Raw genomic sequence first — 14,329 nt, 5'->3', positions numbered from 1 at the left:
TCATTTAGGCTCCAACAGAAATGGTCACAGATGGTTTTAAAATACTTATTTGTCTTGAAATAGCATCCCCTTACCTTTTAATCCTTTCATACTTGAACTATTGAATATAGCTGAAAAAATTGTTTTGGACATATAATAAAGGGTCATTCCATGCCAACTCAACCAATGCCGATGCCCGCCCGTCTCAGATTTTCCTAGAACAATTCATCTGGGGGTTTTAGACACGCTGAGTTCAGAAATGTTTTTTTTTCTTTTAATTCCCCTTTGACCTGTGACCTTGCAAAGGTCAACCTAAAGTGAGAAAGGGACCTTGACCAGAAAAATCTGTAACCTCTGCCAGATCAGCCAAAGTGTCTTTATAAAATTAAGGGCCAGTGTCATCTAGTTTCCTTTAGTTGGGCTGGCAATGTACAGCTGTGCACCAGCTGGTGCTTATTGAAATACAGACATTTCAAATCAGTTAATTACACTATGTAACACAATTTTTGTTCCTGGGTAGTAAGTGTTATTTCCTAATTGCTTATGTCTCAAAAGTATAGAAAATGGCTATTATTCCCCACAAACTTTGCTCTTGTGACCAGGACAGTGATATTTCAAAATATCACTATTTCCAATGGGAAAACGGGCAAGTGTGTGTCTTTTTGTTCACAAAGTCAGAAAAAAACAACATATGAATCCAAATTAACATGTATTTATACTAAAGTAATACAAAAATAACTACAAAACATTTAGAAGCGAGTAGTTTTTCGAGATTTACAATTATACTGTATTTACAGTATAATCGTAAATCTCGAAAAACTACTACTTACACTGTGTTATCAAAGCATCTTGACACAAATGGAAGCACTCTGAATGTAAACTTCATAAACAGGCAAGGTAACAAAACAAATGGAAGCTCCCTACTCTTTAGTATGAAGTCAATAATCCAGTGCAAGCAAGCTTTTTTCCTGGTTCAGTAAGTTTTAAAGTGCTGCAGGTTTTTTTCTTGAGGGAGGGAATACCCAACCCTCAGTTTATTAAGTGCCAGAATGGTGCTGTGACTCTGTAAAGGGCAGGCCACTGAGTTTTTCTCATAAACTTAATAGCATGCACTGCAGTTTTATGGAGACGCCAGGGTTTTTATAGGTCTCGGAGCATCAGTCAGGGTTGAAAGCTGAGCAGACCCTGCAGTAATTAAGAACAGGCAAGGAGATGTAGTTCAATCACAGAGGTGGACAGACTACTTCTAACTAATACCACCAGATGTCTAGACTGAATTACCTTCAACTTCAGAACACTCAATCAAAACCCATAAGCAACTACATTAAGTGAAGAGGAACTACTTGAACTGAGGAAGGCACTAGGCGAAACGTTTGTCTGCTTGACTTGAAAGAATAACTACTACTGACTTTGCACAGTTATAACTTCTGAGATGAAAAGATCTAGGAAGTCAACCAGGAACACATTATCAGAAAGGCAAGAAAACTGAGAACTGCTTCAGCCAGAGGGGTGCCAGGTATCATGCTTTAAAATGAAACTTCATGCTTGCTGTAACTTGTGTCTTAAAACATCACATGAGAAACCTATATCCCCTTCAGTCATTGTGTGCACTGTTAAGTTTCCTATCTATGTATCTATTTTATAATGCATGTTTGTTTTTTTCCCCCAAAGTTAAAGCAGGGCAACTTCTCAAACTCTATAGTTTTTACACACACTTTCTAAATTTTAAAAAATGTAATAACAAATGTGTGACCAAATAGGATATACAGCAATGAACAGAAGTGCATTGACAGGTACTATTTATGAAATTAGCTATAACCACTTCAGTTGCAGGAGGCAGATTTACACTCAGTACCCTAACTCATTCCCTAACCCTTTTTCTCGCCAGGTGATCGGTACATTGTGGCCGACTGTGGTGGAGGGACAGTGGACCTCACAGTCCACCAGATTGAGCAGCCGCAAGGAACCCTGAAGGAGCTGTACAAGGCATCAGGTACACCTCCTTTAGTCTACCCTTCTAAAGGTTTCCCATAGTAAAAGCCTAGCACAGTGTAAGTGAAAGCATGGTAAAAAACATACAGGTAAGCACCGGAAAGCACAGAGAGCTATGGCAAAGCATATTAGAAACCATGGCGAACCAGGGTAAACTATGGTAAATGCATAGTATAACATGGGAAGTGTGGTAAACTTTTATAAGGGTCTTACTGCATTGATTAACAGATCTTTACACTATGCCTGTGCGGCAACGCCAGTCCATAAAATGTTTCATCCATGAAACTAGAGTTAATTGCATGTTCACATGCCCTGTGCCTGCTCCATTACATTACACGTGTCTATAAAGTTACACAGAACTCTAAGAGACTCTTGTAGGATAAGGGGTAGGCAACTTCAAGTCCAGATCTGTATTCAAACCATGTCTTTAATTATGAAGTTGAACCAGGTCAACCTCCTAGTATGTTCCTCTCAAACCTGAAGGATCAGTTGCATGCCCCTGCTATAGGATCATATAGGGTTATTCTACAATTGTGTAATATTTAGGTGTATAATAAACCAACAGGGCCAATAGCACATGTCATTTCCCAGCCAATTACTGTTCCCAGTTGTATTCCAAATTTTATCTCGGTGGCAAGAATTCAGTGCCATGAAGGTTTCAGTTCCATCTCAAGGAGGTGGGTGATGAGGAGTGACTGGAAAGGGAAATAAGTAGTAGTCCTAGGAATCAGTTTACAGAAATATGACAATTATTTCAAACAACAAACTTTTACACAAACAAATCACTCCAAGGCAATCCCAGTACCAGCACAAATTATGGCAACAACAAATGATTTCTAGCAAGACAAGGTGTGGGGATTGTATTTCCCATTATTTCTCACTCAGACCCTTTACTTACCAAAAATCTTGGTATCCCTGAATAGATAATCATCTCTTCTTAAAAATATACTAAATATTTTAATGAGCAAGACATCTCACAAGTAGAATGATACCCCAAAATGTTTCTTTTTCTAAAGAAGCAGTACAACTGGGCATGGGGAGTTCGTTGCCAGATAACAGGTTATTATCATAACCCAGGTTCCCTGAAATAGAAATGTAACCATTACTAATAGGTATTTATCTTAAAAGAGCCTGATAACCTAAAAAAAGATATATGACAGCTGCATGTCAAAGCCTGTGATGCAGTCGTGCCTGCCCCCGAGAGCATAAGTGGACTGCAGACACAGACGTCATCATTTTTCCTTCACGACTGCTGCAATCACAGACACAGCGACCTTGAAGGTTAATGGTTACATTTCTATTTCAGGGAACCAGGGTTATGATAATAACCTAACGTTCCCTATAAAGTATGAAATGTAACCATCACGTAATGGGTAAACATACCAAAGCTGTCACAAGGCAATATTGCAGACCAACTGGAATGCCACAAGGCTAAGCCAAAGCCTACCTTGCGCGTTAACATTAGGAACCCCAGTACAAGTAGCTAGGGCTAAAACATTGAGGAAGAACTCACCTCCTATGTTTATGTTGTAAGTGTTGAACCTGAAGTCGTCCTTAATACTCTTGTTCCAAAGCCAGAGTTTTGTGGATCTATGATATTCAGTTGATAGAACCACTTAAAAGTATGGGTGGCCCACTCCACTGCACTGCACTGCACTGCAAATGTCACTGACAGCACCCTGGAATAAAGCCCACAAAGTTGCCATGCCCCTGGTGGAACGGGGAGGGAGCTTTTCTGGAGAGGACAAGTTGACTCGCTCGTAGGAAATCTTGATTGTGTCCTAAATCCATTTAGACAGCCTCTGCTTAGACAGGGCTTTACCATGGAACTTAGCCCCATAACAGACAACAAATTGTTCATACTGCCTCCAACTGCGTTCTGTACACAATACTCTAGTGCCCGCACCGAGCAATATGGAGCTGCCGTGCCTTGTCAGACTGGAAAAAAGAGGCAGATGGATAGCCTCCAATACTACAGACTGGTTGATGTGGAATGCCGAGAAAAAAAAGCAGGAAACGTAACTTTCTTCCTGGCTTCTGAAAAAATTATGCACGCTTTCACAATTGAAAATGCTTGGCTCTCACCCACCTGCTTAGCGGATGTGATTGCAAGCAAGGAGGCCACCTTCAATTTTAAGTATTTCAGCTTAGCTGAATGCAAGGGCTTCATAAGCGCTTCAAGAACCACAATGTCCTTCATAGGTGGCCGAAGCCACAGAGCTCCTTTTAAAAATTGCCACACCAGCATATGAGCTCCTGGGGAGACCTGAATCAATTTTGATATGGCAAGCCAATATGGCTGCCAAATAGACCTTTAAATATAGAAGGGGATTTCCCCTCATCAAATTGGTCTTGTGCAAAATGCAGTATAACTGCTATGGGACAGGTCGTGGGGTCAAAACCCTTAGGCACGCCCCACTTGTACTCATACTGGGAACACACGGACGCTGCTCTGGAATTCTGCAAGGTGTCAATGACCCCATTAACCCCAGACAGCTCAAATATTGCCGTTCAAGGGCCAGACCCAGAGCCACAGGCTCGATGGGTTGGGATGCAACAATGTCCCCTAAGCCTGACAGAGCAGACTCCACAGCTGGCCGATTAGGAGCTGCATGAAGGCGGAAAACCAGAGTCTCCTGGGCTAATAAGGGGCTACTAATAGCGCCCTGGTCCGGTCCTGCCTGATCTTTTTCAGGCACAGCGGCAGCATGGCAAGAAGTGGAAAGGCATACAGCAGCTGCCTGAGCCACTGGTGTGCCAAAGGCATCTATTCCCAGTGAGTCCCTGGCTCCTGTTATGGAAAACCAGAGGGGACAATGGGTCGATTCCTGGGGGGCAAGGATGTATCTGTGCTCTCCCAAACCGTTCCCAAATGAGAGTCACCACCTCTGGATGAAGCCTCCATTCTGAGGTGCTGGGGACTCCCCTTGAGTGGAGATCTGACACCCAGTTTATCACCCAGGGCAGATGTACTGCTCGCAGTGAGAGGAGGTGATCATGCGCCCAAAGCAACAGCTTATGGGCTACTCAGTGGAGACTGGGAGACCTGAGGCCACCCTGGTGGTTTATATAAGCCATCACTGTAGTGTTGTCCATCTGGACAAACATGCGTCTCCCTTGAACCTCCTGTAACCGCTGCCATTCCAAACAGCACCCCAGCTGAGGCTGTGTCCACCAGGAAAACACCTCCAGACAGTGCAAAGATACTGCCAGTAGATGGCCGTGGTTCAATGCAGGCTGAAAAACCCTACTGTTGAACCAGGCTTGGAAAGGGAGCATATGCAGAAAGAAGGGTCTGGGAAGCTGCTGCCATCAAGCCCAGAAGCCTCTGGAACGTCACTACTGTGAGCTTTCTGTTGAGCTGAAAAAGCTTCAGACAAGCAGCTATTCTCCGCACTCTGAAATAGTAGGCTGTCTGCTAGGGTGTGAGCTGGTTCTTTGCACGACTCACCGACAGGCCCAACCGGTGGAGGTCTCACTAGAGACTGAGCACAAATGGGCCAGTCGTCCAGGTAATTGAGTACTCTGATGCCTGCGAGTCTCAATGGGGCCAGAATAGCCTCCTTGCACTTTGAAAAGGCACAGGGAGCTAGAGAGAGGCCGAATGGCAGTACCTGGAACTCGTACGCTGTTCCTTGGAAAGCAAACCACAGGTACCTCCTGTGTCCTGGTCTTATAGGGATAGGAAAATAAGCGTCTTTCAAGTCCACTGTGGTGAACCAGTCACCTGGCCTTACTGACTGCAACAAATGTTGCATGGTCAACATCTTGAACATCAAAAACGGGTTGACCTGGTAAAGAGGGTGTACTGTGCAATTAGCCCACTATTGTAGCAGGGCTGCCACCTCTTGACAACACCAAAGCGTCTTGTGCATCCAGGACCAATGTAGTAATCACGCCCTGAAAGGGAGGGGGACCATTTTTGAAAAACAGAGAATAGCCGGTCTGTACAGTAGTGCACATCCAGTTGTCTGTGGTGCACTGACACCAATACTCCAGGTGACTCCCAGAAAAGGGGCCATGGGCTTGTGGATTAACCCGAGTCTTTTGCTTGTGTGCCTGGTGGCAGAACTTGTTAAAGTTTCCTCATTGTTCAGCTGCAGGCCGGTTATGAAAACTTCCTCCGTAGGTTCACCCCTCGGTGGTGGTACACCCGATACGGTACCTTCGGTATGGTCGGTGATACACTCGGCACTGTACAGTTTGGGCACCCTGGCATAGTAATCTCATTCATTGTTCGGTACAGGTCTGTGACCCACAGGTACCGCAGAAGCAATATATAGGGATGCCCACCTATATAGCTTCAGGCAAACCAACATAGCAATAAGACTGGGGAAAGCCTCCTGTCAGCCTTCGCAATAATACTGCAAGCAGGGTCCAAGGCAGTAACAAAACACTGCAGGAAGGACTTCAAGCAATCAGACTGGACACAGAGCTAAGCCTAGCAACTGCGTAATGAATCGGAGTGGTAACCTTGTTCGTTATACAGTACTTGTACAGGCGGGAATGGGGTAGGCCTGGACCTACAGTTACCACTTAAGCGATCTATAGGGATGTCCATCTAGTGCTTTTGGTTAATCCAACAGTCTGAAAACAGGAAAACCTACTGTTAGTACCCTAACAGTCTTCACAGTAATTCTGCAAGCAGAACCAATGTGGCAATGAGACACTGAGGGAGAAAACTGCAAGCTGTTTAGCCCGAAGCACACGTCTCGGTCACACGCAGGACTGCAAACCCAACAGCTGAGTTTGAATTTCTGTGGAAAAAACAGAAAAATGCACAGAGAAACAAATTTTCTCAAACAAAGCAGTAATAACTTGACCAACGTTAGTTTTATAAGAGAGCACAATACGTGCAAGTAGTAATTACTATAAGCACGTAACAATAAAGCACATTAATTGGTGTAACTACACAAGCGAATAAGCAGATAAGAAACTTGATATTCATCTGTTCGTAGTCTCTCCCACTTAGGTTGGATGAAAGGAAAAATGATGGTGATGTCTATGTATGCAGTACACTTATGCCCTCAGGGTTAGGCACGACTGTGTCGCAGCTTCTGACATGCAGCTTTAGGTTATCAAAACCTTTAGGATAAATACCCATTACATAATAGTTACATTTTGTACTAGATAGGGAACTTTACTCAGGACTACTTTCTCATTAAATATATTGGTATCCCTGAATAAAAAAAAATTGGAAGCCAGTGAAGGAGCCAAGAAAGGGTTGTGTGTAAATGGTGCCTGTTCCTGAAACTAACCTGCCTACAGTTAAGTAGGACCAGAGGATCATGGAGATTTTTCCAGTGAATTGGCATCTTGCTGTAACTTTTGAGCGCTTAGCTTGCATCATGGGCCTAAATGCACCTTCATCTTACTAAGTGTCTGTGCGTTCAGGGGGTCCGTACGGCGCGGTGGGGGTGGACCTGGCTTTTGAGGAGATGTTGTGCCGGATCTTTGGGGCCGACTTCATCTTGAGCTTCAAGGCGAAGCGGCCGGCAGCCTGGGTGGACCTGACCATCGCCTTCGAGGCCAGGAAGAGGACGGCAGTGCCTGGGCGAGCCAGCGCGCTCAACATCTCACTGCCCTTCTCCTTCATCGACTTCTACAAGAGGCACAGGGGGCAGAGCGTGGAGACCGCACTGCGCAAGAGCAAGTACGATGTCTTTACCACAGCTACTGTATCTTATCCCCTGGGAAGGGCAATACTGTGTATTCTGTGTTTAGTATTGGGCTGCTCAGGTTTAAGGTTTGAAGACATCCCGGACATGGAATCAGTCTGGATCCCACCTTGGTCCAAAGTGCACAAGGAGAACCTCCTTCAGTTCTTGCACATTGTCAGATCTTAATATCTTGTGTCTGCTCTGCATCTTCCTATCATTGAACTTTTGATAATTTAGAATGGTGGCTGAACCAAGCTTGAGTATAAACTCCATTAACATGGGTAGTAACAGAAGATGTTCTCTCGGATGTCTTATAAAATCTGGACCAAGCTGTGATCTAGACCTTCACTGCTTCCATACCTGGGCATAACTAAAGGACACTGACTGAAGGCAGCCAGGTACTAATCATTATGTTTACATCTCTTACATTATTTGGCTGGTCCCCTAGACCTTAGGTAAGGTAGTGCTGAGCAGGTTCTGTGAAATAATGTATGTTTTTATAATTTTGTTCCAGCTTTGTAATTGTCCAACACTGTCTAGTGATGCAAGGAGAGTCCAGCAAAGAGCAACCAGATGAATCCCCAGGGCTTAAAAGGAATGAACTATGAAGACAGGTTGAAGGAACTTTAGGCTATAACAAAGGAGAATTGGGTGGACTTGATTGAAGTCTTAAAATAAGAGTAGACAGTTAACCCAAGTTATTATTGTAAGCGCAATACAGCAACCAGGACCCAATGACACAACTGGAAAGTGGAGATAGATATGACAGAGGGTAAGAGAGGGTAGGTACTTTACACAGTGCTGTGAGGGTATGGAATGGGCTAGCTAACCACATTGCTGGTACAGAGTCACTGGGATCCTTTAAAACCTGACTTGACAAAGTTTTGAGATCAATCAATCAATCAATCAGCCATTTGGAAACAGACTGGTAATGATGGACCAAATTGCCTCCTCTCTTGTAAATGTTCCTGTGTTCTTAAATTGTAATGCCTGTTACGACCCTTAATTTTTTAACAATGTCACTGTCTCCCGTCTGTTCTAGCGTGAACTTTGTGAAGTGGTCCTCTCAGGGGATGCTGAGGATGACGTCTGAGGCCATGAATGAGCTCTTCCAGCCCACCATCTCTCAGATCGTCCAGCACATCGGTACACAGGCTTTTCACACCCTCCTTGCATCTACAGGTCACGACCCCCCGTGCAGTGGTGGTAGTGATAATAACGAACGACTTCCATTGTGTAGCACAAACCAGTCCAGCATTTATAAGTCAACTTTTCTAATGTACAGGATTTTTTTTTTTTTGAGTCTATTTTTGAGAAGCGAACAAAATACTGTAATACAGCGCTCACTTTTTGGAATAGTATTTATTTAGCATTGATTCGATTTTGGTTCTTCACTGAAACTCTTCAAACAAACATTAAGATCCCTATCTATGTACTGTGGCAAGGATCAAGATAAGAAACCTAAATGCCTTTCTATGCAATGGGTATCTTCCACTCCTGAAAAAAATAGTCAGATTTATTTAGATGTGAGATATCTTGTGAGGAGACAAAAAGGTACCATACTTAAAGCTCATCATGACTTATTGAAAGTGTTTTGATTAATTTTATTTTATATTAACTTATTTCCAGATGTTTTTTTTTTTTGGTTTCTTTAGTGTCATGAACATCAAACTTGATTTAATTGATCAAAACTGGCTTTATTGGAAGTTGTTGTTCTGAAAGAGAGCTGGTTTGCATGTTTACAGCCAAATCTCTCCTCTGTGTCCTCTCCCCCCTGCAGATGGGCTGATGAAGAAGCCAGAGGTGGGCAGGGTGCGTTTCCTCTTCCTGGTGGGTGGCTTTGCGGAGTCATCTATGCTGCAGCATGCCGTCCAATCTGCATTTGGACGAACCTGCCGCATCATCATCCCGCAGGATGTAGGGCTGACCATCCTGAAGGGGGCAGTGCTGTTCGGGCTGGATCCCACTGTCGTAAGGGTGCGCCGCTGCCCCCTGACCTACGGGGTGGGAGTACTCAACAAGTTTGTTGAGGGAAAGCACCCCCGAGACAAGCTGCTGGTCAAGGAGGGCCGGGACTGGTGCACGGACATCCTTGACCGCTTCGTGGCTGTGGACCAGTCCGTGGCACTCGGGGAGGTGGTCCAGAGGAGCTACACCCCAGCCAGGCCCGGCCAGCGCAGGATCATCATCAACATCTACTGCTGCTCCAGCGACGAAGTGGTTTACATCACTGACCCCGGCGTGCGCAAGTGCGGTACCATCAACCTGGACCTGCCTGAGGCCAAGGAGACCAGCCTGCCGCACAAGGGTCGCCGTGAGATCCGTGCAAGCATGCAGTTCGGAGACACAGAGATCAAGGTGACCGCTGTCGACATGGTGACTTCGAAGTCCGTCCGCGCAGCCATCGATTTCCTCTCCAACTGAGAGCCAGCCAAACTTTGCTGAGAAACAAACTGAGATTCAATTATTCAAAGAGGTTTTCCTATTCTTAGTGGTGTGTTTTAGTTTTCATGGATAAAAGGAGGCGATGTAGGAAAGTAAAAATCATCTATACACTTCAGGTGGATGGAGAGTGATCCAGGCCACTGGCATCTCTAGGATTATGGAGTTTGGAATACTAAAATACCTGTAGATATCATACAAAATCATGTCCTAGACACATCAGTTTGGGGTCTTTACTGTATTGTTTTGTTTAACCCTTTACTGCATGACTTTTTGTATTTAGGCAGTTTGAAAACAGTAGTTTATCCCCCTCCTCCCCCCCTTTTCACCCCACCCATCCACGTCATTAATATATTTTGTTGCCCTGAGGCGACACTGTGCAGTTAAGGCAGTACAAACAAAGCAAACCCTGCTAGTTGTAGTGCTCTATTTCATAGCAAAATTCTAACTAGAAAGTTTTAGAACAGAACCGTAATAGAAATCAATGGCTTTCATGCTCAATATTTATAATAATAATAAAAAAAAACTATAAAACTGAAAATTAGTTTATAAGTGTTTACTAACTTCTAAAAACGTGTTAACGTAATGGTTTCTGTAAATCAAAGATTTAAGGTGCTGCACTTGTACTGTACCTCTTGGGCAGTCTGATCCATCCCTTTATTTTACTTAGAAAACAGTTGCACATTTAATATCACATTTAAAGCATTACAAGAAGAACTGAGGTTAACCCTTTAAGGGCCGTGGGTGTGTTAACAATCATACTGAAGTGGGCTCAGTTACAAGCTAAACTAAATGTTTGCACAGTTAATATGCCAGTATAAGTGCAGGCAAGCCCCCCCCCCCAGTATTTTAAAAGATATGCTAATCGCTGTTCATGCGATAAAATACGATTCAGCAAAGCCCAGCACAGTTTACAAAACTTAAATTAGAATTGTTCAAGGCAGGGATAGTTACCCCAGCAACACTGATTTAACTATCAAATTAAACACAATCCACTTACCTGGTTATATGTGGAGTTGCCCAGAAGTCGCCACTGGAGTTCAGAAAACAGCAGACACACAGCACATGTGGCCTCAGTTACAGGGTAAACTAAATGTGACACAATGTTTTATAATTTGCAAAAAAGATGCTACTGTAAAAAAAGATTTTTTTTTTTTTTATAGAAAGAGTCAACTACTGCCAAAAAACACCTGGTCCTGGGGGAGCATCCCACTGAAAAATGCTTGGTCCTGAAAGGGTTAAAACAATTTACCAATGAAATGTTAGTACATACTGACACTACAGCAAGGAATCACACAAGATCTGAATAGAAATTTAAGTGTGTTGTTACCTAGCCTAGAAAGCGATGAAATTTCAGCGTGCAGCTACCTTGTGCTTCTCCGAGTGCCAGGAACTCCAATCATCGTGGATTAAAGCAGAGCACTGAGCTCCAGGCACAGTCTTGTAGTTTTTTTTTTTTTTTTTTTTTTTTTTAAATCCTAGAGCGTGAGAGAACAATTGTAGTCTATGGTGGACTTTATACTTTTCAAACTTCCCATCAGATTTCCCACTGCACGCTCTGATTGGTTAGTTTGTGCCTAAATGGAGCTTGCAATATAGATTGTTTGCCCCCCACTCCTCCGTCTGAAGAGTTCATTACCATTTCCGTTATTTCTACCGTAAGAAATTACATTTCTTTAAACACCAAATACAGTTGGGATGATACTTTGGTAAGAGACTGGAAACAGTCTCATTTTCTTATGCTTTTTTGTCCACTGTACAGCAGAGCCCTCACAGCGCGGTTAAGGGTAGCGTGGGTTGTTTTTCCACTGCAGAGCCGAGCCGTGTTACTGACGCAGGGAAAGATGTTTGTTATTAACTCAGTTTGCCAAAAGATGCGCAACCAAACAGTGTCCAAAAATTAATAGACCAACAGTACAGCTGTATCGTGCATCGCTATATTTTGTAAATATTTAGGAATGGCTTTATAAAATCAACATAAAATTTAACTGATTATATCGACTTAAAGTTAAATTAGTTTGGTTGAAGGGGAAAAAAGGTTTTAAAAATAATTTGCCAAAGATATCTTTAAACCTATCAACAAAAAAGACAAACCCACGAGTATATATATATATATATATATATATATATATAGATATATAGATATATATATATATATATATTATATAAAGATCTTCTTAGCACGTTAGACGAATTGCAGCAAGAGCCATCGTGCATGGTACAGCTGTACCGTATTTTGGTTAGACTTTTTGTAAATAAAGTTTAGAATTTGTTTTATTTTTCTTTATATTAATACAAGGATGAGAAATTTGGTATCATTTTGTGTTTGTGTGCGCGAGTTAAGTGTACCGTACCAGCGGTTTATGTCCATTTGCTTCAAATCGTCAGAAATTTGGATATAAACCTCCTCATTTCAAGATCTTCCTGAAGGAATTTTTATCTGCCCACAGAGAAACTACAGCTTGCACTTTCTCAGCGTCCCAAGGCTGTACTTTTCTCTCATCACACTCACTGCATGCCACGTTTGTTTTATTTTCTGGAGTGTACTGACTTATGCAATGTAATGACAAAAATCCTTACCCGGCCCCTGGCTTGGCTCGCAGCTGGATCCAGCTGTTGTGAAGCTAGTTTCATGGTTTGGTTCTGAGTGCTGGTGTATTCAAAGTGTTATATAAATCGTCATCACAAGGCTAGACATTAGATTAGATTTATTTTTCCTTAAATATAAAAATATCCACTATGTTTGCAATATTTTTGCGATGAAAGTTTTGGTACCTGTGAGCATTTCATTCTAAAAGAAGGACAATGCACAATTTGAATCAATGTCAGAAGCAATAGTCCAAGAATTGTGCCTCAATCATAGGCGCCTAACTTAGTTCTTTAGTTTGCCCCCTTACTTTTTAACAAACTCCTGAGCGTAGGGGCGCAAATTATTATTTTTTTTTTTTTACAATGAAGCAGCCCCAAGGAAAAAGCAAACATTGCTGTTGTGAAGTTACAGTTTAAGTAATTGCAAACCGACAAATTGGGCAGGTGTTTCAGCATAAAACTTACTGAACATGCATGAATTACAAAGCACCAAATTGCATCTACAGTGCTACACCTAGAATTCCCACATGTAGTTTATTAAAGGAAAGTGTTAAAACAAACAAAAAAAAAGTATTGTTCTTTTGAATGCAATTATTCAGCCCAGCTGCTGCCTTCCCCCGTGCATGCTACACTCTCCTCTGCCAGCCTCAAGTCCGCCCCAGACTTGCTCACCAAGCTACAGTCCAACAAGTGCGTGCTAGGGTACCTACGTCCACTTCTGACACCACTGTAGCTATCTCGGTTAACGCAGGTAGGCACATCACACAAGGCGAGACAATCCACACACAGGTGGTGGGCGGGTGCGAACCCCGGTCCTCTCGTACTAAAGCATTGCACCCATACCGCTGTACAAAAAACGCTGGCTCCTTTGCAAGGAGCATATATCAAGCTTGTGTCTGTGTGCGATTATGTTGCCTACCAGCCCTGCTGCTGCCTTCCCCGATGTTTATATACAGTGGCTTGCAAAAGTATTCGGACCTCTGACCAATTCTCTCATATTACCGAATTACAAATGGTACATTGAAATTTCGTTCTGTTTGATATTTTATTTTTTAAAACACTAAAACTTAGTTGTAAAAAAACTTATTATTGTAAGGTGACATTAGTTTTATGTTGGGAAATATTTAAGAAAAATAAAAAACTGAAATATCTTGCTTGCATAAGTATTCAACCCCTGTGCTGTGGAAGCTCCCAGTTTGCACCGATGAAAGAAATAGCCCTAACGAGGACACAATTACCTTACCATTGGCCGCCACCTGTGAACCATTAAAGTTGCTGTCACATTTTCTGGATAAAAACCCCACTGTACAAGGATCATTGGTAAGGCTGTGAATATGAAGGAACATGAAGACCAAAGAGCATTCTACAGAAGTTACAGATAAAGTAATACAAATGCATAGATTAGGGAAAGGGTACAAAATAATATCCAAGTGTTTGGATATCCCAGTGAGCACAGTTGGATCAATAATCAGGAAGTGGAAGCTGCATCACACCACCCAGGCACTGCCAAGAAAAGGCCATCCCTCAAAACTCAGCGCTAAAACAAGACTACTTGTGAGAGAAGCCACAGAGGCCAACAATCACTTTGAAGGAGCTGCAGAGTTCAGTGGCTGGGAGTGGAGTAATGGTGCACCAGTCAACCATATCAAGAGCTCTGCATAACACTG

The 14,329-nt window shown here is 42.8% G+C and overlaps 1 protein-coding gene across 2 annotated transcripts in view; it reads left to right on the top strand.

The window, feature by feature from the left end:
• Positions 1 to 10,928, top strand: part of hspa12b (heat shock protein 12B) — a 36,885-nt gene extending 25,957 nt beyond the window's left edge. For both annotated transcript variants that reach the window (XM_041218295.1, XM_041218305.1), the window contains exons 10-13: positions 1,868 to 1,972; positions 7,366 to 7,624; positions 8,674 to 8,777; positions 9,412 to 10,928. In XM_041218295.1, coding sequence (XP_041074229.1) covers positions 1,868 to 1,972; positions 7,366 to 7,624; positions 8,674 to 8,777; positions 9,412 to 10,055 — 1,112 coding nt within the window. In that variant the 3' untranslated portion in view covers positions 10,056 to 10,928. The remainder of the gene's footprint in view (positions 1 to 1,867; positions 1,973 to 7,365; positions 7,625 to 8,673; positions 8,778 to 9,411) is intronic.
• The last annotated feature ends 3,401 nt before the right edge of the window (positions 10,929 to 14,329 follow it).

Source organism: Polyodon spathula, chromosome 2 (genome assembly GCF_017654505.1).
Source record: "Polyodon spathula isolate WHYD16114869_AA chromosome 2, ASM1765450v1, whole genome shotgun sequence".
NCBI lineage: Eukaryota > Metazoa > Chordata > Actinopteri > Acipenseriformes > Polyodontidae > Polyodon > Polyodon spathula.
This window is presented reverse-complemented; position numbering and strand designations above follow the sequence as displayed.